The sequence below is a fragment of the Phyllobates terribilis genome, unplaced genomic scaffold, assembly GCF_046119375.1.
Source record: "Phyllobates terribilis strain yellow unplaced genomic scaffold, ASM4611937v1 Scaffold_4__5_contigs__length_816908805, whole genome shotgun sequence".
Taxonomy (NCBI): Eukaryota; Metazoa; Chordata; class Amphibia; order Anura; family Dendrobatidae; genus Phyllobates; species Phyllobates terribilis.
The window spans coordinates 54,296,757-54,322,289 of record NW_027362764.1 but is presented as its reverse complement, the minus strand read 5'-3'; the positions used below and the strand labels follow the sequence as shown (position 1 = coordinate 54,322,289).

The 25,533-nt window shown below is 47.0% G+C and overlaps 1 protein-coding gene across 3 annotated transcripts in view; it reads left to right on the top strand.

Annotated features, from left to right (window-relative positions):
• The window catches only part of LOC141264921 (probable acyl-CoA dehydrogenase 6), a 190,720-nt gene that overhangs the window by 45,663 nt on the left and 119,524 nt on the right, over window positions 1-25,533 (top strand). For 2 of the 3 annotated variants that reach the window (XM_073677341.1, XM_073677339.1), the window contains exons 1-3: window positions 12,377-12,508; window positions 12,683-12,868; window positions 22,376-22,496. In XM_073677341.1, coding sequence (XP_073533442.1) covers window positions 12,710-12,868; window positions 22,376-22,496 — 280 coding nt within the window. In that variant the 5' untranslated portion in view covers window positions 12,377-12,508; window positions 12,683-12,709. Of the gene's footprint in view, window positions 1-12,376; window positions 12,509-12,682; window positions 12,869-22,375; window positions 22,497-25,533 lie in introns of those variants that run through there. The other variant, XM_073677340.1, reaches the window with a different exon arrangement.

Below are 25,533 nucleotides of genomic sequence, written 5' to 3'. Positions count from 1 at the left end.
CAGTATAGTGGCCCCCACACAGCCCTCCAAACAGTATAGTGGCCCCCACACAGCCCTCCAAACAGTATAATGACCCCACACAAGCATTCACACTGTATAATTTCTTTCATACAGTATAATGGCCCCCCACATAGCCCTCAAAATATTATAATGGCCCCGCATAGCCTTCCATATAGTATAATGCACCACCAATAATCTTCCATATAGTATAATGCACCCCCATAATCCTCCATATAGTATAATGCTCCCCCCATAAACCTCCATATAGTATAATCCACCCCCCTTAATCCTCCATATAGTATTATGAACTTCCCATGGTCCTCCATAGAATATAATGCACTCCCCATAGTCCTCCATACAGTATATTACACACCCCATAGGGTAAAATGCAGCCCCCATATAGTATAATGCATGCCACAGTCCTGCAGTATTATGGGCACCACGTACTCACTGATTTTAAAATACCGTATATTTTAAATAAGCCGACCTGAATATAAGCCGAGGCCCCTAATTTTACCACATAAAAATGGGAAAACCTATTGACTTGAGTATAAGCCTATGGTGGGAAATGCAGCAGCTACTGGTAAATTTCCCCATCCTCCATTGTGTGGCCCCCTCAATCCCACAATCCCTGGTATGTGTGGCCCCCTCAATTCCACAATCCCTGGTATGTGTGGCCCCCTCAATCCCACAATCCCTGGTATGTGTGGCCCCCACAATCCCTGGCATGTGTGGCCCCCACAATCCCTGGCATGTGTGGCCCCCACAATCCCTGGCATGTGTGGCCCCCACAATCCCTGGCTTGTGTGGCCCCCACAATCCCTGGCTTGTGTGGCCCCCACAATCCCTGGCTTGTGTGGCCCCCACAATCCCTGGCATGTGTGACCCCCACAATCCCTGGCATGTGTGGCCCCCACAATCCCTGGCATGTGTGGCCCCCACAATCCCTGGCATGTGTGGCCCCCACAATCCCTGGCATGTGTGGCCCCCACAATCCCTGGCATGTGTGGCCCCCACAATCCCTGGCATGTGTGGCCCCACAATCCCTGGCATGTGTGGCCCCCACAATCCCTGGCATGTGTGGCCCCCACAATCCCTGGCATGTGTGGCCCCCACAATCCCTGGCATGTGTGGCCCCCACAATCCCTGGCTTGTGTGGCCCCCACAATCCCTGGCATGTGTGGCCCCCACAATCCCTGGCTTGTGTGGCCCCCACAATCCCTGGCATGTGTGGCCCCCACAATCCCTGGCATGTGTGGCCCCCACAATCCCTGGCATGTGTGGCCCCCACAATCCCTGGCTTGTGTGGCCCCCACAATCCCTGGCTTGTGTGGCCCCCACAATCCCCCATTCCTGGTATGTGTGGCCCCCTCAATCCCCCATTCCTGGTATGTGTGGCCTCCTCAATCCCCCATTCCTGGTATGTGTGGCCTCCTCAATCCCCCAATCCTGGTATGTGTGGCCCCCTCAATCCCCCAATCCTGGTATGTGTGGCCCCCTCAATCCCCCATTCCTGGTATGTGTGGCCCCCTCAATCCCCCATTCCTGGTATGTGTGGCCTCCTCAATCCCCCAATCCTGGTATGTGTGGCCTCCTCAATCCCCCATTCCTGGTATGTGTGGCCTCCTCAATTCCCCAATCCTGGTATGTGTGGCCTCCTCAATTCCCCAATCCTGGTATGTGTGGCCTCCTCAATCCGCCAATCCTGGTATGTGTGGCCTCCTCAATCCCCCAATCCTGGTATGTGTGGCCTCCTCAACCCCCCAATCACTGCACACAAAACAATAAACACTTATACTCACCTTCCTTCCTCACCTCTGCTCCAGCGCTGCGTCCTGTCTGCAGCAGCTCATGTCGGCATCTGAGCAGCGCGAGCTCTCAGAAGCCGAGGTGAGCTGCTGCCGGCACATTCACTCCTCTGCACTGACAGCAGGAGCCAGGGCTCAGCGCTCCTCCGTGCCCGCTACTAAAGAGAATGAATATTCCATCTTCTCCACGCCCATGGGAGTGGAGAAGAGGGAATATTCATGTCCCTTTAGCAGCGGGGACACGTGATAGCTGCAGCAGCGGCTACAGCGTGTGCCCCATTCCTCCACTGCCGCAACCCGCTCCTCTGCCGCCGCAACCTCCTACTCACCTATCCTCCTCGTTCCCACGCTGCTTGGGGCCCTCACGGGCCCCCTCCGGCCACGGGCCCCATAGCAGTGGCGTGGTCTGCCGCGGTACGCCACTGTCTGCAGCGCTGCAGTCAATCACTGAACTCAGCGTCTGATGTAGAAGTCACAAGCCACTTCGCTGGATGATGGATTACAGCACTGTAGACAGGAAGTCACTGCTGCAGCCTATCAACAAAGGCGAGAGCGGTGACAAGAGACCTCGTCGGACCCCTGTAGAGTGAGTAACGTTATGTACACTGTGTCTTTTTCAGGATTATTCTGCTTGGAAAAAACCTGAAAAAGTTCAAAAAAGAATCAAATGATCAACAACGTAAAAATGATTTGTGCATTAGTTGACTTTTTCAGCTTCTTCTATCCGCTTTAGGTTTTCAAAGATGAAAAAGGGTTCAAATAAGTCAGTGACAATGGATTATAATCGGCCATCTTTTTGTAGTAAAGGTTGTGGTTTCCGTGCCGCTCCCCAGATTTGGATTGTAGGTGATGACAAGAGGGATCGGGTCACTTTCTTCTATAACAAGTAAGCAATGGGGGATATTATAGCCACCGTCCATATTAACTACTGTGGCTGGAATACAATTCATACTTCAGGGGCTGGGTGGCACACGTTGAGTATGGATATACAGTGGTGGCCAAAAGTATTGGCACCCCTGCAATTCTGTCAGATAATACTCAGTTTCTTCCTGAAAATGATTGCAATCACAAATTCTTTGGTATTATTATCTTCATTTAATTTGCTTGCAAGGAAAAAACACAAAAATAATTGTACTAAAGCCAAATTGGATATAATTCCACACCAAACCTAAAAAAGGGGGTGGACAAAAGTATTGGCACTGTTTGAAAACTCATGCGATGCTTCTCTAATTCGTGTAATTAACAGCACCTGTAACTTACCTGTGGCACCTAACAGGTGTTGGCAATGACTAAATCACACTTGCAGCCAGTTAACATGGATTAAAGTTGACTCAACCTCTGTCCTGTGTCCTTGTGTGTACCACATTGAGCATGGAGAAAAGAAAGAAGACCAAAGAACTGTCTGAGGACTTGAGAAACCAAATTGTGAGGAAGCATGAGCAATCTCAAGGCTACAAGTCCATCTCCAAAGACCTGAATGTTCCTGTGTCTTTCGTGCGCAGTGTCATCAAGAAGTGTAAAGCCCATGGCACTGTGGCTAACCTCCCTAGATGTGGATGGAAAAGAAAAATTGACGAGAGATTTCAACGCAAGATTGTGCGGATGGTGGATAAAGAACCTCGACTAACATCCAAACAAGTTCAAGCTGCCCTGCAGTCCGAGGGTACAACAGTGTCAACCCGTACTATCCGTCGGCGTCTGAATGAAAAGGGACTGTATGGTAGCATATCCAGGAAGACCCCACTTCTTACCCCGAGACATAAAAAAGCCAGGCTGGAGTTTGCCAAAACTTACCTGAGAAAGTCTAAAACGTTTTGGAAGAATGTTCTCTGGTCAGATGAGACAAAAGTAGAGCTTTTTGGGAAAAAGCATCAACATAGAGTGTACAGAAAAAAAAAAGGCATTCAAAGAAAAGAACACGGTCCCTACAGTCAAACATGGCGGAGGTTCCCTGATGTTTTGGGGTTGCTTTGCTGCCTCTGGCACTGGACTGCTTGACCGTGTGCATGGCATTATGAAGTCTGAAGACTACCAACAAATTTTGCAGCATAATGTAGGGCCCAGTGTGAGAAAGCTGGGTCTCCCTCAGAGGTCATGGGTCTTCCAGCAGGACAATGACCCAAAACACACTTCCAAAAGCGCTATAAAATGGTTTGAGAGAAAGCACTGGAGACTTCTAAGGTGGCCAGCAATGAGTCCAGACCTGAATCCCATAGAACACCTGTGGAGAGATCTCAAAATGGCAGTTTGGAGAAGGCACCCTTCAAATATCAGGGACCTGGAGCAGTTTGCCAAAGAAGAATGGTCTACAATTCCAGCAGAGCATTGTAAGAAACTCATTCATGGTTACCGGAAGCGGTTGTTCGCAGTTATTTGGGCTAAAGGTTGTGCAACCAAGTATTAGGCTGAGGGTGCCAATACTTTTGTCTGGCCCATTTTTGGAGTTTTGTGTGAAATGATCAATGATTTGATTTTTGCTTCATTCTCTTTGTGATTTTTCCTTGCAAGCAAATTAAATGAAGATAATAAGACCAAAGAATTTGTGATTGCAATCATTTTCAGGAAGAAACTGAGAATTATCTAACAGATTTGCAGGGGTGCCAATACTTTTGGCCACCACTGTATATCATTATCCGTGCCCCCCTTTTCTTATCCCTATTTAGGCTACTTTGGATCCAACACCTGATAGTATATTGTTATGTCATTTTCGGATGGGTGGCCATTAAGGGAGTTATCTCTTAAGAGGGACTGAAGATTATATATGTATTTAGTTCACCTCTGCCCTACTTATGTGCGGTCCCCAAGTTATGTGTGACTCTGCCTATAACATAGCGCTGCTTCTCTGCGGTCCCTAAGTAGCGTATGACCGCCTAGAACATAGCGCTGCCTTTGAATGCACAAGTGCTTTCCACTGCTATATGATGCATTCGGATGACCGGCGGCAGCACTACGTCACCGGAAATGAAGACCAGGCGGCTGAGGATGCGCTCCACGGCTGAAGCTTGCGCTCCAGATGCCAGAAGTAGGTCAGACGCGACCGGAAATGATGCAGCCGTGAACTCTAAGGGCGGCTGGCATAAATAGCAGCTCCATGGGGGGAGCTATTATGGCGCTCGTGGTCAATTGTGACCACTTAGGAGGATAACGGCTGGATGGTCAGTAATGGTGGAGCATTCCCAGTCATGAAAGTCTCCCCTGATGAATCTGGATGAGAGGAAACGCGTAGGGAGCACCGCACCTCTATCTCTCTTTTATGTGACCAGTTAGTGGGACTTATGAGATTGATGCCACACTGGCACTGAGTGAGCCATGATTTGCAGGACTTGGTAAGACTGTTTCAGTTTTTTTTATAGTAGGAGTCCTTTGCATTCTTTGGCCCACAATGCAGAAATGCTCCGGATTTTTCCTGAGCGTTTCTGCATCTCCCTGGCAGAAAAAACGCATGCGGATTGTGCATGCGGATTGTACATGCGGATTGTACATGTGGATTGTACATGCGTTTTTCCTGCCAGGGACATGCGGATGTGAAGCGTTCCTCACTTGCATTTCCGCATGCGGGTTGTCAAGCGCTTTCCAAGCGATTTTAGCATCACTTGGAAAGTGCTTGTCAACTTGGTCACACTATATAAATCCATGCAACCGGCATGTATTTATATAGTGTGACCGTAAAGATTGGTAAAAAATAAAAAAATAAATCTATACTTACCTTTCGATGGCCCCCGGAGTCTTGATTTGCTCCGTCCTGGCTGCCGGCACATCGCGGTACACTGAAGGACCTGCCGACGTCAGCGTCAGCACAGGTCCTTCAGTCCATCGCGATCTGCGGCATGTGAAGACACGGATACCAGGGCCCATCAGAAGGCAAATATAACATTTATTTATTTTTTTTTAATTTTTTTTTTTAGTTTTCTATGGTACCCGGGTCCGGAGGAGAGTCTCCTGTCCTCTAGACCTGGGTACCCTCCGCACATTGAAACGCATGGATTCCGCATGTGCTTATCTAGTGAAGCAGAATGCATGCGTTCTAATGCAAGTCAATGGCGGTTGAAAACGCAGCGCTTCCACAAAATAATTGGTTGTGCTGCGTTTTTTTCCGCAATGATAATCCGCAGCGGAAATTTCCACAGCATGTGCACAGCACATGCGGATTATCATTGGAGAACATGGCAGGCCTTCTACCATGCGTTTTTTAAGCGTTTCTGCAGCGTTTTTGCCGCTGCGGAAACGCTTAAAAAACGCATCGTGGGCATGCAGCCTTTGGGAGGTTTGTTCTGACTTATGACACAGAGTTTGTCTTATTTTCCTTCTTGCACTGTGTGTTTTCTGGGGTGATTTGTGTATTTAGATGTTTGTCCTGTATGTGTGGCGCCCCTGAGGGTTCAGTCGCCACAGAGTTATTGCATCTCATCCAGAGGTATGGTATCTCACTCTCAGGTAAGGAAGGAGTATGGCTCAGGACCCTAACACTACATTCACTACACCACATTTCCGGGGGACAGGGCGAGATTGCTCCTGCGGGAGAGCACAGTCCCTGATCCCTGGCTGGAGTGGGGAGGAACCACTTAGAGAGGGGGAACCAGGTAGTGGATGGGGTGGAAGACGTAGATCCTGGGAGCACTGGAGTAGGAGTATAAGTAAGGGAGCCATCTTATAATAAAGGGTCAGTTCCAGTCAGACAGACTGAGGTGAAGACAGGGAGCAGGGACTCTGTATGAGCTCTGCTCCACAGGTGGGCCTAGTCAAGAGGCCTGAGCCTGAGGAGGAGAGGGAGCGGAAGGCTCCAGGAACGAGAAGAGAAGGGACCCTAGGGGTACGGGCCGTGCAGCAAGCCACCCGTACGCCCGCTGCTACCAGGAGGTAGAGGGGTCAGGCCAGATAGAGGGAACCGGTTCCTCAACTAGCAAGAACTACAAGGTTCAAATGGAAAACCGGAGGCTGCAGCACTTTAAGTACCGCAGGCCATAAGTCCACACCAGTCCACTAAGAAGGTAGCCACATAGGACCCAGGGGATGGAACACACGTCGCCCGCCAAGGCCCGAGGATACCGGATAGAAGTGTCACTGGGTGTGAGGTGCAGGAAGAAGGCCAGAGAGAGGACACACAGAAGGGGGTCCTGCTAAATGCTCCGGAGTTACCTGAGGGTCGGATGAACCCCTCACTGAGTGAGCACAGGACGCCGTGGGCCTTGCACTGGCGCCTGTAACTGGAACTGCTATAATAGTGCAGTCCCAGGGTCTTTACTCACGATCTGACTCTGTGTTGATTACTGACTACCTGCACCATAACCACCATCATCCACACGCACTATCCTGAAGCTACACTCTTCCTGTGGGGAGTAATACCACCCTCGCTGCTATACCACCAGCTTCAGAGGACTGTTCCGCAGCGGCGGCCTCCATTAGCCGCATTCCACAGGTGGCGTAGTCGGACATTATAAATACCATACACATAGACTACCCCTTGGTTTGAGCGCCCTGGGTCACGGACCGGGTCACCGCCACAGTGACTACAATCCCCCAGCATCTGCCGGCTCAGCTCCGGGTACCCCACGGCCCAGGGGGCACGTCAACTTTGGCGTAGTCGGCAGGATACGCAACCAGCCCGTTATTACCGGTATTGTGCGCCTAAAGACTGTTTTACTGTACTGAATGTGGCGCCCTCCCCAGAAGAACGGGCGCCATTATGTGCATGCTAAAAGACGACAAGAAACCACCTCCCATCGTGGGCCAGGTCCCAGAATGGTGCCAGAAGCGGAGCCCGCCCCAAACAGCAGTGGTCATGTATGCAAGTGTGTCCATCAAGGTGGGGGGGCTGACCCTGAAAGTGACCGACAGCAGATTGCCATGGGACCGCTACAAAATGCCATGTGACCGCCCCCAAAAGGGGAGAGGAGAGCAGAAAACTGGGAGACAGGGTGTGGTCTGGATCAGTCTAGACAGACCGCACCTGGTGGGGAAATGGAGGACGGCAGCACCAGAGCCCCAGTCGGCGGCCTGCTGCAGGCCGCAGCACCCTACACCCTGGAGGAGCTAGTAGCTAAGCTGCACCAGGAGGACTCGGAGTTCCTCCGCTCTGGGATGGAAGACCTGGGCCGGAGGATGGAGAGGGCCCAGCGAGACGCCATCACCGGGTGGAGACGGGAGATGGAGCAGCGGATGACGCTACCAAGCACCGGCGGTGCCCCAGCCTTGGCGGATCCCGACCAGAGCCAGGAGGCGACACGTGACACAGGAGTGGCCGCGGGAGCAGGTAGGAGGAGTCTCCCTGTCCCAGGCGCTGCCAGCGTCGACCTGCTCCTGGGCCCCCTGGTGGAGCCGCTGACCCTGGGCGCAACCAACACCAGCCAGCTCCTGACCCCGCTCCTAGGCCCACAGCCAAGCCCTCCAACCCTGGGCGCCACCAGCGGCGGCCCGCTCCTAGGCCCACAGCCAAGCCCTCCAACCCCGGGCACCACCAGCGGCGGGCCGCTCCTAGGCCCACAAGTCCCGGGCGCGCCCACCCTGCACGCCCCGCAGGCCCAGACACCGCTACCTCTGGGCACCGGCACAGCCAGCTAGCTTCCGGGTCCCCTGCAGGAGCCCACTCCCCCGCCAGCCGAGTGAGTGTACAGACGTCGCCGGTGGGACTGGTCCGCAGAGGTGGAGGACCAGCGGCCCTCGCTCCTGCCCGCTCCGCAGCCCGCCACCGTCTCCCAGTTGCCGGAAGACGAGGCCCAGTTTGAGTAGGATCACTCTGGGGAGGATCTGATGGGGTTCTCCCAGGAGACCAGGGCAGCCGCAGCCCGCCGTAAAGAGTTCTGCCACCGACAGCTGGTCCAATTCGAAAAGGAGCGCAGCTCACGGCGCGTGCGGTGGGAGAAATTAGAGGCCCAGAACTTGGAGGAAAAGACCCAGGCCCGCCAGGCCAACAAAGCCACCCACGGTCCCAGAGAAGAAGGGACTGTAGTAAAATTCAATTTAGAGGCCGGATGGGGGTTCATCCGGGACCGGCACACAGACATTGACTTGTTTGTCAACAGGAGGGACGTGGAGTCTCATCTAAAAGCGGGTCACCCTGATCGGGACCTCTACCCCGGAGACACGGTGACTTACACTCGTCACCGAGTAGTAAGGGGCTGGTATGCCCTCAATGTCCACAAGGTGGAGGAAGAGAGCGACTTCTACCTCTGCGAAGCTGAAGACCCGGCTGGGTCAGCTTATTGTGGACCAGAGCCTCCCCAGAGGGAGCACTCCTATTAAAGACTGCAAGTAGTCACCCGTACCCGTGCAGGATGGACACTGCCAGTTAAAGTTTGTGTGAACATTTAACCCGTCTACTTAGTTACCTGGAACGGGTCTAAAAACTGACCGGCTGAGGACTGGGAGCAGCCACTTCCTGTAAATAGTTGCACCTCTTGAGGTGCCCCTTATTGGTTTTATATGTTTATAACCTAGGACCACTGAACAAAAACCCGTTGGAGGTGGCCAAAGACGTGGTCCAACACCTGGATCATCTATGCCCTGCAGCCACCACAGGGCCTCCGTGGAGGGTTTTGGACGGGTCCCTCATGTCTGCCAGTTTGCACCTTACAGAAAATGGACACCTGGTTGCAGATCATGCTGTGACCTAATAGAATGTTTTATATGAGAAAATGTGCTTATTTATATATACAAAGAGTTTTATTGAAAGTAAAGTTTATTATAATGCCAGTGACCTCCCATAAAGGGAACAAATGTAGTTTATGCTCTTATATGCGGATGCATCCTAAAAGTTTTGCATGTCTTTAAAATTGTATTCCACTCTGTTCCAGCCCGCGGACGTGCTGTGTTTTACCAGGGGGGTGTGTGGCGCCCCTGAGGGTTCGGTCGCCACAGAGTTATTGCATCTCATCCAGAGGTATGGTATCTCACTCTCAGGTAAGGATGGAGTATGGCTCAGGACCCTAACACTACATTCACTACACCACATTTCCGGGGGACAGGGCGAGATTGCTCCTGCGGGAGAGCACAGTCCCTGATCCCTGGCTGTAGTGGGGAGGAACCAATTAGAGAGGGGGAACCAGGTAGTGGATGGGGTGGAGGACGTAGATCCTGGGAGCACTGGAGTAGGAGTATAAGTAAGGGAGCCATCTTATAATAAAGGGTCAGTTCCAGTCAGACAGACTGAGGTGAAGACAGGGAGCAGGGACTCTGTATGAGCTCTGCTCCACAGGCAGGCCTAGTCAGGAGGCCTGAGCCTGAGGAGGAGAGGGAGCGGGAGGCTCCAGGAACGAGAAGAGAAGGGACCCTAGGGGTACGGGCCGTGCAGCAAGCCACCCGTACGCCCGCTGCTACCAGGAGGTAGAGGGGTCAGGCCAGATAGAGGGAACCAGTTCCTCAACTAGCAAGAACTACAAGGTTCAACTGGAAAACCGGAGGCTGCAGCACTTTAAGTACCGCTGGCCATAAGTCCACACCAGTCCACCAAGAAGGTAGCCACATAGGACCGAGGGGACGGAACACACGTCGCCCGCCAAGGCCCGAGGATACCGGATAGAAGTGTCACTGGGTGTGAGGTGCAGGAAGGAGGCCAGAGAGAGGACACACAGAAGGGGGTCCTGCTAAATGCTCCGGAGTTACCTGAGGGTCGGCTGAACCCCTCACTGAGTGAGCACAGGACGCCGTGGGCCTTGCACTGGTGCCTGTAACTGGAACTGCTATAATCGTGAGTACAGACCCTGGGACTGCACTATCTGACTCCGTGTTGATTACTGACTACCTGCACCATAACCACCATCATCCACACACACTACCCTGAAGCTACACTCTTCCTGTGGGGAGTTATACCACCCTCGCTGCTATACCACCAGCTTCAGAGGACTGTTCCGCAGCGGCGGCCTCCATTAGCCGCATTCCACAGGTGGCGTAGTCGGACATTATAAATACCATACACATAGACTACCCCTTGGTTTGACCACCCTGGGTCACAGACCGGGTCATCACCACAGTGACTACAATCACCCAGCGTCTGCCGGCCCGGCTCCGGGTACCCCACAGCCCAGGGGGCGCGTCATATGTTTGTTATCTAAAGGACAGGTGTGCAGTACAGTAGAACCTTTTTATTATACTTATTTCGGACTCTAAATTATCAGTGTTCTTAAGTGCAATTTGCTTATGTGTCACCCCAGGCCTGGATGCCACAAATATTAAAGGCTGTGTCTGAGAGCAGGAGGGAGGTTCCCTGGTCAGGGACAATTATCATACAGCACCTCCTGTCCCGGGCCAGTAGGGGGAGCAGGCTGCCGCTATAAAAGCTGGAGCTGAGGGCAGGGTTAGAGAGAACTGGATGGCCTGTCTCAGGACTGAGACTAGTCCCAGAGAGGAGGGACAGTTGAGCTGTAGCCAAGGAGTCCGTGAGGCAGTGGAGAAGCTGCGAGCCAGGGACAGAGGCGACGAGAGCCGGTCCTGGCTGAGAGAATCACTACCGGACATTGGGGTCCGAGGCTGTCAGGGTTGCAAGCCCGGCAGCAGAGAACCAACCCGCGAGGGATTTCAGGTCCCTTGGCCTAAGAAGCCTGGAGGCTCCGCCACACAGAGGGACCAGTACAGCACGGAGAAGCAACAGGTACCTAAGGCCCGAGTCGCAAGCCATACAGGCGAAGTACACGGCCAGCTCAGGGACGTGGGCTATTACACCACGAAAAGGGGGATAGTCAGCAAGGGCAGAGAGAGAACGGTAGGCCTTCACACTCACCCTGACCAGTGGGGCTCGCCCGAATGCTCTCAGACACCCAGGCTCATTCCTACCCAGTACTCTTGTTGGGTCATTAGTAATACCAACAATAAAGACCCTGGACTGTTTGAAGCGGATTCTGAACTCTTATTATTGCGGCCTGCACTATCAGCCCCAGCATTCACATACGCTGCCCTGAGGCTACACTCTTCCCGTGGGGAGTTATCCTATCCCTGTGCTGCACACCAACATCAGCCTCAGCGGTCTGCCTTGCAGCGGCGGTCATCCCTGACTGCAATCCACGGGTGGCGTAGTCGGACATTCATAACTCTACAAATAGACTGCCACAGTATTTGGTCTGACCACCCTGAGCCACGGGATCGGGTTGCCACTACTACCCCAATCATCGCACTGAAGCCCGGTTCCGGATGGCCCAGGGGGCGAGTCACTTACACCTGGTCATCATTTGCCTAGGTTCTTAGTGGGTGTATAACTCTATTATCCTAACCTACCTTACTGCAACATTTTCTGGGTATGCATTGAATCTGTATGGGTATGGACTTTGGCTAAAGTTTTACTCATATAATTGGTTGATATATATACTTTTCCGCTGTAAAATTTTATATCAGTACACGCACTTGACTCTGGATTTGGGATCATGAGGACCTTGTGTGTTTAATTTGTGATTTGAGTAGATACTCACTTTGATCTATTTTATTGCATATCAAATAAAAGTTACATTTTAATATTACACTTCTTCTATACTTTTGTATCAATACTAAAGAAGAGACCAACCAGGTACATCTTTCTGTCCTTCTGGACTGCATCTAAAGAAATCAAGGAAAGTAAAAGTTTCTTAACTCCCTCCCTCCCTTGTGAAATAAGAGCTGTTCACTAAGTCAGCAGTAAGGCCCAGCTTTGTGCAGTGTAGATAGGGGCGGATCAGTGATTTGCCGGAAGTGGCAGACAAAGCAGCAGCAGCAGCCGGGAGCCTTGTGTACTTTCGACAGTGAGTGTCTCAAGCTGAATCCTGACTTTTAGTAATAAGACTTGTTATGTTATACAAAATAACGACTGAGCTAAATACAACGTTGCAATATCCGCTACAATATGTATCATTCACTGCGCATGTGATAGACATATACACATACACAGCTGCTGACATTGTGCCCTTTGTTTGCAGGTTATAGTCCCCGGCACTGCCGCAGTCATGGCTCTTAGACTGTGCTCCTTGCAGCTTTTGAAGGGCAGCTTGGGATTTCCACGCAGACTCTTCTCACTAACAGCCCCCGCTAGCCAGGCGGGCAACCAGGCTGTGAGTGTCCTGTATACCCCGGAGCACAATGCAATAAGGGAGTCACTGAGAAAGGTATATATCTCCGCCGTTGACTGCGCTTTGTAAAATAATTGATGTTTTTCTAGAGATGAGCAGAAAGATTTTCAGGATCAGTAAGCCAAGACTGCTGGACTTAGGTCTGCTAGCTTCCTTGGATGGCACTCAAATGCCGGCATCCTGGGCGGCTCCGACGTTTACAAGGTGCCCGCGACATCATGATCGTTATGTAAGGACATCGACTGGGCGTTGGTAACAGCAGAGGTGCCCAGGATGCCGGCACTCAACCGAGAAAGTTCGCAGGACCCTGATCTGGCTAGCACTAAGTACCAATGTGGACACCTGCCCAATTTCCTGCAAACTACCTCGGCCGGCACATGAATGCCGACATCCTGGGCAGCTTTGACATAGGTCCCGAGGACGTCATAATCTAGCATCGCACCGTTATGTCACGACATCAAGGGGACTTTGGATGCCGACATTCGAGTGTTAGCCAAGGAAGTTTGAAGGACCCTGATCCAGCTGCCACACAGAACCAACGTGGATACCTGACCAGGGTCCTGCGAACGTCCTTGGTCAACCCTTGAATACCAGCATACCGGGCACCTTTGGTGTTTTCAACATCTCCTCAATGTCATGACATCACAGTGTCAAGCTAGATCATGACATCTCAGGGACCTTGTAAACTCCAGAGCCGCCGAGGATGCCGACAATCGAGTGCCAGCTAAGGTCGTTCGCCGGACCCTGATCCGGCTGACACAAAGTGCCAAACCAGTGTCCTACAAACTACCTTGACTGGCACTCGAATGCCGGCATCCTGGGCACTTCTGGCATTTCCAAGGTCCCTTTGATCTCATGATATCATAGTGCAATGATAGATCATGACATTGTTGGGACCCCGGAAATGCCAAAGCTACCTAGGATTCCGGCATTTGAGGTCCAGCTAAGGTAGTTCACACTCGAACTGTCAATTTTCACATATTAGATGTCCCTTTAAGGGCAATCGGGTCCCAGCTAGTACTACATCAACAATTGGGAGGGGACGGTTTTTCATGTTTTTTTATTTATTATTATTTTCAATTTTTTGCTTTTACTTTTTTACTTTTTCATTCTGCTATAGTGTCCCTCAAAATTTACAGACCATAGAGTTTTTTTAAAATTTATTATTATTTTTTTTTTTAACATAACCTTTTTTTTTTGCAAATTACCCCTTTCTGCAACAAAATGTGCATGAAAAATGTTTACAAATGGGAAAACAATTTTGCCTGTCATATGCCCCCTTCTTGTACCCACTGAATGAAATTAATTCCCATGTGGACCTACGACACTTAACACGCAATGTAATCAGTGGTTTGAGCGGATGACACGCACTGGCATATCCTGACTTTCTCTACAGAGGAAACTGTCATTATGGCCGGTGTAAATATTTTCCTTACGTATGTAACAGAATACACATACTGGGTCAAGTTTGATTAGGGAACTGTCTTTGTTTCCGAATCACAGCCCAACTTTCCTTTTTAATAGTGCTAATTGTGTTAATTAATAGTAGTAAGTGGGATCCTGGGATCCTCGGGGGTGTGTCTTTAGGCAGCTCTGCCTATTTACCATACAAGCCACGCCCACTTTAATAAAAAAATTAGCCTGTATCTCTGGAAGCGTATGATGGATTTTAAAGAAACAAAAAGCAAAAAACTCAGGGGAACAGGGGGAATAAAATACGAGCAGAAACTGGACACTTTTGTCTGGTGACAGGTCCTCTTTAAAGGACTCAACAACTCCCTTTTCACAGGCTCTCAGCATTTACCCCTGGCAAAATTAGTCTGTTAGATTGATTCGACGATGCTCGCAATTGCATCCTAATACAGTGGAGGGACATTTTATGGGAATGAATGTAAGAATCAATCAAATACACAGTCCCACCATGCCCCTCTCCTCTTCACACCAAAGTGCGGAGCGACCAGCACAATAATAATCCTAATTACAATCACCGGCTGAGATCTCCGTAGATAACATTCCGCAGTTTGTACAATGACAGCAGGTTTTATTATTCGCAGGTCCTTGTAAGGTTAGTCATTACTGATGTCCTCACCCCGAGGGGCTGCTTAATGGTATATAGCATAATGCAGGAGAAGAGAGAGAAATACTCAGCGAGCGTTGATCTATGTGCTCCACATAAAGGGACGTGAGTCAGGAGGCAGCCGAGGAGCAGGAGGAATTTCCTGTCTTACAGAAATGGTCATAGAAAAGAAAACAATAGAAACAGCAGAAGACTGTAGTGATGGAAGTCAGGGGGAATTGCTGCACAGAACTTGTGTCTTATCCAAGGAAGAAACATCTATCTAGGCAAAAATAGACAATTTATTCCATGACACTGTCACCCACCACTGTCACACACCGCTATCACCCACCGCTGTCATCCAACACTGCCTCCCCACTGTCACCCACTGCTGTCAACCACCACTGTCAACACTAGTCACTCACCACTGCCACCCACCGCTGCCACCTGCCGCAGTCTCCCACCACTTTTATCTACCACTGTCAACCACCGCTGTCATCCAACACTGCCATCCTGCACTGTCAACACTAGTCACCCACCACTGCCAATACCAGTCACCCACTACTACACTCACCGCTGTCACCCACTGCTGCCACTCACTAATACACCCACTGTCCTCCACCACTGTCACCCTTTGCTGTCACCCACTGCTGCCACCCACCACTGTCATTTAGCACTGCCACCCAGGACTGTGGAGTCGGTGGGCCAGACCTCCGACTCCGACTGCTCAATTTCCATGACACCGACTCCGACTCCCTCCTACATGGCTCATGTTTTAGTGATAAATTTACTGTAGCACAGATTCATCTCAGCTAAAAGTCTAGACCCTTAGATCAGGAATAGGACGGACATTTATAGGACATTTCATAACTTTCCCAAATTCTTATGAAAAAATATTCCCCACAAACTGCATTGAATTACTGTACCCAAATTATTATATATTTTAGAAGTTGGTCCAATTTATACCGACTCCACCAAAATGGGCTCCGACTCCACAGCCCTGCTGCCACCCCCCACTGTCACCCACCATTGTCCCCTCACAATTTCCCACTGTCCCTGTAGACTTTACAGTGATAACCAGAACACTGGCAGTTATGCCATTAGCTGTTTGCTCTGTGACACATGGACCCGACCATACTGCTCTCTGCTCCCATGTCTGCTCACTCAGGCATAGGATCGCCCTCCTCTGTCCATCACAGGCCTCTCTGCCACCATCAGCCAAAGCCTTTTAGTCTCCCCTTTCTCACAACAGAAGGGCAAACTTCTTCACATAGATCCCGGCATAGTATTGATCAGACCTTTATTACTCCACCAATGGTACCAGACCTCCTCCTTACATGAGTCATCCACAACTACAGGTGCTTCTCACTAAATTGGCATATCATCAAAAAGTTAATTTATTTCAGTTCTTCAATACAAAAAGTGAAACTCCTACAGTTAGGTCCATATATATTTGGACAGAGACAACATTTTTCTAATTTTGGTTCTAGACATTACCACAATGAATTTTAAACAAAACAATTCAGATGCAGTTGAAGTTCGGACTTTCAGCTTTCATTTGAGGGTATCCACATTAAAATTGGATGAAGGGTTTAGGAGTTTCAGCTCCTTAACATGTGCCACCCTGTTTTTAAAGGGACCAAAAGTAATTGGACAGATTAAATAATTGTAAATAAAATGTTCATTTCTGATACTTGGTTGAAAACCCTTTGTTGGCAATGACTGCCTGAAGTCTTGAACTCATGGACATCACCAGACGCTGTGTTTCCTCCTTTTTGATGCTCTGCCAGGCCTTCACTGCGGTGGTTTTCAGTGGCTGTTTGTTTGTGGGCCTTTCTGTCTGAAGTGTAGCCTGTAACAAGTGAAATGCTGCTCAATTGGGTTGAGATCAGGTGACTGACTTGGCCATTCAAGAATATTCCACATCTTTGCTTTAATAAACTCCTGGGTTGCTTTGGCTTTATGTTTTGGGTCATTGTCCATCTGTAGTATGAAACGACGACCAATCAGTTTGGCTGCATTTGGCTGGATCTGAGCACACAGTATGGCTCTGAATACATCAGAATTCATTCGGCTGCTTCTGTCCTGTGTCACATCATCAATAAACACTAGTGACCCAGTGCCACTGGCAGCCATGCATGCCCAAGCCATCACACTGCCTCCGCCGTGTTTTACAGATGATGTGGTATGCTTTGGATCATGAGCTGTACCACGCCTTCGCCATACTTTTCTCTTTCCATCATTCTGGTAGAGGTTGATCTTGGTTTCATCTGTCCAAAGAATGTTCTTCCAGAACTGTGCTGGCTTTTTTAGATGTTTTTTTTAGTAAAGTCCAGTCTAGTCTTTTTATTCTCGATGCTTATGAGTGGCTTGCACCGTGCAGTGAACCCTCTGTATTTACTTTCATGCAGTCTTCTCTTTATGGTAGATTTGGATATTGATACGCCTACCTCCTGGAGAGTGTTCACTTGGTTGGCTGTTGAGAAGGGGTTTCTCTTCACCATGGAGATGATTCTGCGATCATCCACCACTGTTGTCTTCCGTGGGCGCCCAGGTCTTTTTGCATTGATGAGTTCACCAGTGCTTTCTTTCTCAGGATGTACCAAACTGTAGATTTTGCCACTCCTAATATTGTAGCAATTTCTCGGATGGGTTTTTTCTGTTTTTGCAGCTTAAGGATGGCTTGTTTTACCTGCATGGAGAGCTCCTTTGACCGCATGTTTACTTCACAGCAAAACCTTCCAAATGCAAGCACCAAACCTCAAATCAACTCCAGGCCTTTTATCTGCTTAATTGAGAATGACATAACGAAGGGATTGCCCACACCTGTCCAGGAAATAGCCTTGGAGTCAATTGTCCAATTACTTTTGGTCCCTTTAAAAACAGGGTGGCACATGTTAAGGAGCTGAAACTCCTAAACCCTTCATCCAATTTTAATGTGGATACCCTCAAATGAAAGCTGAAAGTCTGAACTTCAACTGCATCTGAATTGTTTTGTTTAAAATTCATTGTGGTAATGTCTAGAACCAAAATTAGAAAAATGTTGTCTCTGTCCAAATATATATGGCCCTAACTGTATATGGAGAATGTGTTGGCTAGAAATATGCAAACAAGTGTCAGATAACATTTGCGTATACAGTAGCTGTAGAGGGAGCTCCTGGAATTAATTTTATTGGTGGGACCATGGCTCCCCGGTATGACGCTAATTGTATCTCTGTTGGTCAAAGGGAGTGAATGTGGTTAATGTCTGACTCCCTGATGGTCTTTGGAAGTATGTGTGGTTAATTTCTGCTTTGTTGGTGGTCGAGGGCAGTGAATGGTGTTAATAGATGTATCCCTGATGGTCTAGGGAAGTAGATGTGGTAGTGTCTGCATCCCTGATGGTCTAGGGAAGTAGATGTGGTAGTGTCTGCATCCCTGGTGGTCAAGGGAAGTCCATGTGGTAATGTCTGCATCCCTGGTGGTCTAGAATATAGTACTGATCACTATTTCATTCCTGATTGCCAAGGGTTTAGTTACAGAAAGCTGAACACTGATTGTGACCCCCACGTTGATTCTCCTTAAGTGGCACCCTGCCCACCAGGGTCCGCATTGTGGCAATCGTAGATTCTATCCTTGCAGTCTCCAGTCCACCAGGTGCCTGATCTCATTCCTGTAGCACACAATCCCCTCTGCATACTGCATGACTTTTCTCTTATAGTAAAGCTGTAATATTCCCGGCTCTGATTCCCCATGTGCCTTGGGAGAGACTTGCGGCGCTTTCCCCGGTGTGAACCTCCTGACAACATTCACTCCTGCTTTCCTCTTACCTATAAATAGTGCAGGGAATATGGGGCAGATGTCACCGACTGGAAGGTGACTTGTCAAAGGAGACAGGGTGAAAAATGTCCAGGGAAAACATGGAAAATTATGCAAAATTAATATGGTACCATCTGCATGGGCTTTCTGGAGCATGGCGCTGTCACTGGCATCTGGCACGTCAGCCGGAAAGCCTAAAATATTCTTCATTAAAACTTAAATATATCAAGGCTTGAAAATAATAAAACATTCTCCTTGACTAAACGATGAAGTATCATTATGGTAGTCTGGGTATTATAGGCTGTAGTAATGCCTGGTTGTTAGATTACCTGCCTAAATAATAATTCTAGTTCCATAGCTTCAAAGTTTTTAAGGTTGAAGGTAGAATTAAGTTTATCGAGTTCAACCTATAGCCTAACATGCTGATCCAGAAGAAGGCAAAAATCCCATGAGGTTGATGCTAATTGCCCCATATTAGGGGAAAAATTATTTTCCGACTCCACATGCGGCAATCAGGCAAGGTCCCTGGATCAACGACCTATCAAATAATCTAGTGCCCATAACCTGTAATATTATATTTTTCAGGAAAGGCATCCAGACCCTCACTGATCTGTTGCAGTGAATAAACTATTACAACATCAAGTGGCAGAGAGTTCCATAGTTTCACTGCTCGTACATTAAAGAAACCATAATCTCACTGCTCTTACATTAAAGAATTCATAGTCTCACTGCTCTTACAGTAAAGAATCCATAATCTCACTGCTCTTACATTAAAGAATTCATAGTCTCACTGCTCTTACAGTAAAGAATCCATAATCTCACTGCTCTTACATTAAAGAAAGCATAATCTCACTGCTCTTACAGTAAAGAACCAATAGTATCACTGCTCTTACAGTAAAGAACCCATGATCTCACTGTTATTACAGTAAATAACCAATAGTCTCACTACTCTTACACTAAAGAACCCATAATCTCACTTCTCTTACAATAAAAAAAAACATAATATCACTGCTCTTACAATAAAGAACCCATACTCTCACTGCTCTTACAATAAAGAATCCATAGTCTCACTGCTTGTACAGTAAAGAACCCATAATCTCACTTTTCTTACAATAAAGAACACATAATCTCACTGCTCTTACAATAAAGAACCAATAGTCTCAATGCTCTTACAGTAAAGAGTCCATAATCTCACTGCTTTTACAGTAAAGAATCTGAATCTGTGATTATGATTAAACCTTCTTTACTCTAGACATAGAGGATGCCCCCTTGTCACAGTTGCTGAACTAGGTGTAAGAAGCTCATTATACAGATCTCTGTACTGTCCCCTCATATATTTGTACATTGTAATAAGCCACCCCTAAAGATTTGTTTTTCCAAACTGAATAACTCCAAGTTTGATAACCCGTCTTCTGCAGTCCACCCATTCCTTTAACAACCTTGGTCGCTCTTATCTGCACCCACTCTAGTTCAGCTATGTCTTTCTTATACACCGGAGACCAGAACTGTACAGAGTATTCTAAGTGTGGTTGCACTAGTGACTTGTATAGAGGTAAAATTATGTTCTTCTCATGAGCATCTATGCCTCTTTTAATGCATCCCGTTATTTTATTTGCCTCGGCGGCAGCTGCCTGGCACGGGTCACTAAAGCTGAGTTTAACATCTACCCATAGACCCTTTTTTTTCATTGACAGTTTTACCCAGTGTTTTACCATTTATTACATAATTATACATTTTTTTCCTGTTCCCAATTGCATTACCTTACATTTATTTACATTAATTGCCATTTCTCAGCCTAAACCTACAGCTTATATACATCCCTCTGTAACATGCAATTATCATCCTCTGTGTTGAGTACCCTGCAGAGTTTAGTATCAACTGAAAATATTGAAATTCTACTCTGTATTAATAAATATGTTAAAAAGAAGAGAGCCCAATACCGACCCCTATAATACCCCACTTTTAACTGTGACACAATCTGAGTGTGTTCCATTAATATCCACCCTCTGTTTCCTCTGACTGAGCTAGTTATTAACCCATTTATTACATATTTTCCCCTAGTCCCATTACTCTCATTTTACATACTAACCTTGTTTGTGGCACTGTATCAAATGCCTTTGAAAAGTCCATATAAACAACATCCACTGTGTTTCCTTGGTCCAGTCTGGAACTTTCTTCCTCAGAGAAGCTGATCAGATTAGTTTGACAGGACCGATCCCTCATAAAACCATGTTGATATTGGGTCATGAGGTTATTCTTCTTCAGATACTCTAGTATAGCATCTCTTAGGAAACCCTCAAGGATTTTATGGACAGTAGAGGTTAAATTTATCGTCCTATAATTTCCAGGCTCAAATTTTCTCTTCTTTTTGAATATTGGCACCACATTTGCTCTGCGCCAGTCCTGCAGTACAGACCCTGTTATTATGGAATCCTTGTATATTAGAAATAATGGTTTGTCTATTACAGTACTTAATACCTGCAGTACCTGGGGGTGTATCCCGTCCGGGCCTGAGGATTTGTCTCCTTTAGTGTTTTTGAGGCAACGCCGTACATCCTGCTGGGTTAAGCAGGTGGCATTCATTTGAGAATATATGGTATCACTATGAACATGAAGAATGCTTCTACGGGGGGGGGCACCATCACTAATCAAGAGTGGAGATGTTGCCAGTCTTCATGGTCGTTGATGCTGTGCTGTGACATTTGGGGCCGGGTCAAGATCCTGTATTGGTCTTTTGTTACATTTTGGACCCGACCCAGTTCGGCCCTTGAGAAGGTTGTGTTGTGGTCATGTTGGCTAATGTGGTAGTCTCTTACTCCTCTTCTTTATGGGTTGCCAGTTTCCTACATCCAGTACAGTCACAGAGGCAATCTCCCCTGTGTAACATGGTACAGCACATAGTTCAAAATGTTTCTTCTACTCATCTTACATGGCTCTTGCTTACTACAGACACACTCTGCAACTGACACAGGCCCTCTGCAATTGAAATATGCCCTCTGCAACAATCAGTCTCCCTGCAACAGTCACAGGCCCTCTGCAACAGTCACAGGCCCTCTGCAACAGTCACAGGCCCTCTGCAACAGTCACAGGCCCTCTGCAACAGTCACAGGCCCTCTGCAACAGTCACAGGCCCTCTGCAACAGTCACAGGCCCTCTGCAACAGTCACAGGCCCTCTGCAACAGTCACAGGCCCTCTGCAACAGTCACAGGCCCTCTGCAACAGTCACAGGCCCTCTGCAACAGTCACAGGCCCTCTGCAACAGTCACAGGCCCTCTGCAACAGTCACAGGCCCTCTGCAACAGTCACAGGCCCTCTGCAACAGTCACAGGCCCTCTGCAACAGTCACAGTCTCTCTGCAATTCCCAGTGAACTGATAGAAACTAGCTTATAAACAACCTTTGTCATCTCCACCTTTAGAGTCTTCTGGACAGCAGACATTAACACCTAAGCTGCTGCAGCATTAACACGGCTCAGTACTACTTGCAGACACACAGCATAGACTGAATGCATTGAAATGAACAGACAAAGCATAAACAAGTGCACTGAACATAAATCCACGTGAGAGCTGGGAGCACAAAAATTTCACTGGTCAATAAAATACAATGACAATGACTACAGGTATCACCGTGTATAGCCATTCTACAGGGCAAGAAAAGAATGAAAATAATTTTTAATTCTCTACCTACAGATAATAGACACCGAAATTAACCCTTATGTAGATCAGTGGGAAAAAGAAGAGCAGTTTCCAGCTCATCATTTGTTCAAAATTCTTGGACAGGCTGGGATGCTGGGAGTGAACAAGCCGACAGGTAAGAAATTGTAGAAAAAGGTAATTATAGTGGTAAAGTATTTATGGAAATTGTCTATCTGTCTATCCATACATTTATGGCAAGTGCTAGATCAGTGTAGAGATGCTCCACAATCCCATCCCAAAATGAAATGTGACCATAATTTTTTTTTACAGTCTTCCTAGTTTTTAGTGGTGAGCGAATCTTCCGGAATTTGAATCTTGCAGTTCACTGAAATTCGGCCACAAAATTCAACTTAATTATTTCCTTATTAGTCTCTGTAAATATAGGGTGGAAAATTAAAATCCATACCTTGCCCCTCACCCTACCCCGTGCTGCAGCCAACCGTCAGAGGGTCCTCTTTCTGCACCATGACTTCTGGGACGAAGAAGACCAAAATAGTGGCCATCCGACAATTTTCTGAATATGCACAAAGCAAGGCACAAAAACTGTGGATTTTGTATAATCCAAATATTTTGTAAAAATGTAATGTAACCATCTCTAGGGTTTTCTCAATCACATGAGTCTTATATTTGGTTTTCTCTGCTCAATCCTCTAATTCTGATTTTCTATAATTCCAAAGTCTTGCAACCGCTTGGGTTGTCGCGTATCACTTGATGGTAACTTAAATATTGATGACCAATCAGTTGGGGTCGTACACTGATCAGCAGTTTTCAGGTGCCATAGTAGTCGCACTTAGATTATACAACTCAGATCACATTCACGTCAATACGAGATAAGCTGCAGTACTCGAGAATGGCCACTACGCAGTGTTTGGAGCTGTTGTGTCCGACTCCCTACTATTTACTTCCTGTCTCCAAAAAGCTTATCAGTGGGGGTGCTGGGGCCGGCCCCCCAGGAAACTGATAATGATGACCTGTCCCAAAGATTTAAGTCCAAGACCACGCCTCTGAATGCTTCTCTAGCTACAGACATACTGTATATAATCTGGCATTATCCTTTTATATCTGGAAACTTTTATCTTTCTAAATTATTTCTACATTAATGTTAATGAGCATCCAGCAATTCAAAATATCTGGTAATCTGGCACTTTCCGGGTCCAATTAATGATGGATTAAAGGACTTTTACGGTACATCATTCTGTCTTTCACTCAACTAATTCTCCATCACAGTATTGGAGCGAAGTCCGGCCGAGTATGTAAAGAAAATTTTATGAGAGCAAAACCTCAAGGCAGTGAGCACATCTGTCCGATGGGGACGTCGTCGATGTAGCCAGTCTTATAGTTTAGCGTATAAAGCAGTGGACTGTGAAAAGTGGATTTGCTGCAGAGATGATGGGGATTTTCTGTGATATGAACCTTATGTGACGGGAGGTTACAGGGATACAGAAGTTCCCGCAGATTTAGAGAAATGTGTCTATTTTGCTTTTTTTCTTTAAGTAATTGAGTGATGAGTCTTCTCCCGCTGATGTCACCACAAACACATAAGTCTCACAAATCCGGTTACATCCACAATGCCGAGAAAATGCCGACAAAGCTAAAAGTGCCGGAGATTAGAAGGTAGAAAGGATTATACCGAGCGCAATGTTATCTGGAGACCGCAGCCCATCTACCTGCCCAGATCTCCTCATATCTATCTATCATCTATCTATTATCTATCATCTATCTATTATCTATCTATTATCTATCTATTATCTATCTATCTCATCTATCTATCTATCATCTATCTATCATCTATCTATCTATCATCTATCTATCTATTATCTATCTATCATCTATCTATGTATTATCTCTCTATTATCTATCTATTATCTATCTATTGTCTATCTATCTAATGTCTATCTGTTATCTGTCTATTATCTATCTTCTATCTATTATCTATCTATCATCTATCTATTATCTGTCTATTATCTATCCATTATCTATCTTCTATCTATTATCTATCTATTATCTGTCTATTATCTATCTATTATCTATCGTCTATTATCTGTCTATTATCTATCTATCTATCTATTATCTATCTATCATCTATCTGTCATTTAACTATTTATCTATCTATTATCTATCATTGATCTATTATCTATCTATCTATCTATTTATCAATCTCATATCTATCTATGTATTATCCATCATCTAACTATTATCTATTTGTTATATATTTATTATCTATTTGTTATATATTTATCTATTATCTATCTATTATCTATCTATTTATCAATCTCATATCTATCTATCATCTATCTATCTCGTATCAATCTAGCAAAAAAACTGACCAGCACCTCCTAACAGAATAAAGCAAGTGTGAACAGCTACCAGCTGCTATGACTGTATAATATACAAACAAAAGCATACAGCAGCCTCTGTTAGTGATTCGATATAAGCAAACATTGAATATATCACATTTGTACGGCATTACTGCTATATAGAATATACTTATATAATGAAGGGACTTAGAGCACAATTTCACCAATTCACGAGAGCCCATCAGCCATGACAAGAAGTCCTTCCTTTGGAGGAGCCCTAAACCTAATATTTATCAGACACGCCTCTCCAGGGCTAAAAGCTAAAGGGCACTAATTCAAAACAGCCGTAGGATGATGGGAGGAGCGGCTCAGACAAATATGTCGCCACCTCCAATAGTATACTACAAATATAGTGACTACCTCCATATTTGGCTGAGCTCTTCACATCAGCCGAAGGATGATTTTAGTTAGTGCTTAGCCACACACTTATTTGGTGTATAAACGTGGTAGACATGGGAGGTTCAGTAGTCCCCCATCTGCTATGACAATACCATGGGCCCCCTTTAATTTTGTTGCTGAGGGGGGAAATGGGTATTGAAAGGGACACCTCCCACCATTTCCCATAACCTCTTAAATGCCATTATCACGATTGACTGCAGCATCTAAGCGGTTAAACTGCTGTGATCAGCTATTAGACTTGGGTGCCAACAGTTTAACACAGCCGGCGTATCTGCTGTATGGAGCTGACTTGGCTTCATGCAGCGCAGTTCTGCCTTGCATGTACTGCAAATGTTGCCAAGTCTAACCTGGGCACAATGGACTCCATAGGATTCATGAATCCTGGCATTTGCCTGG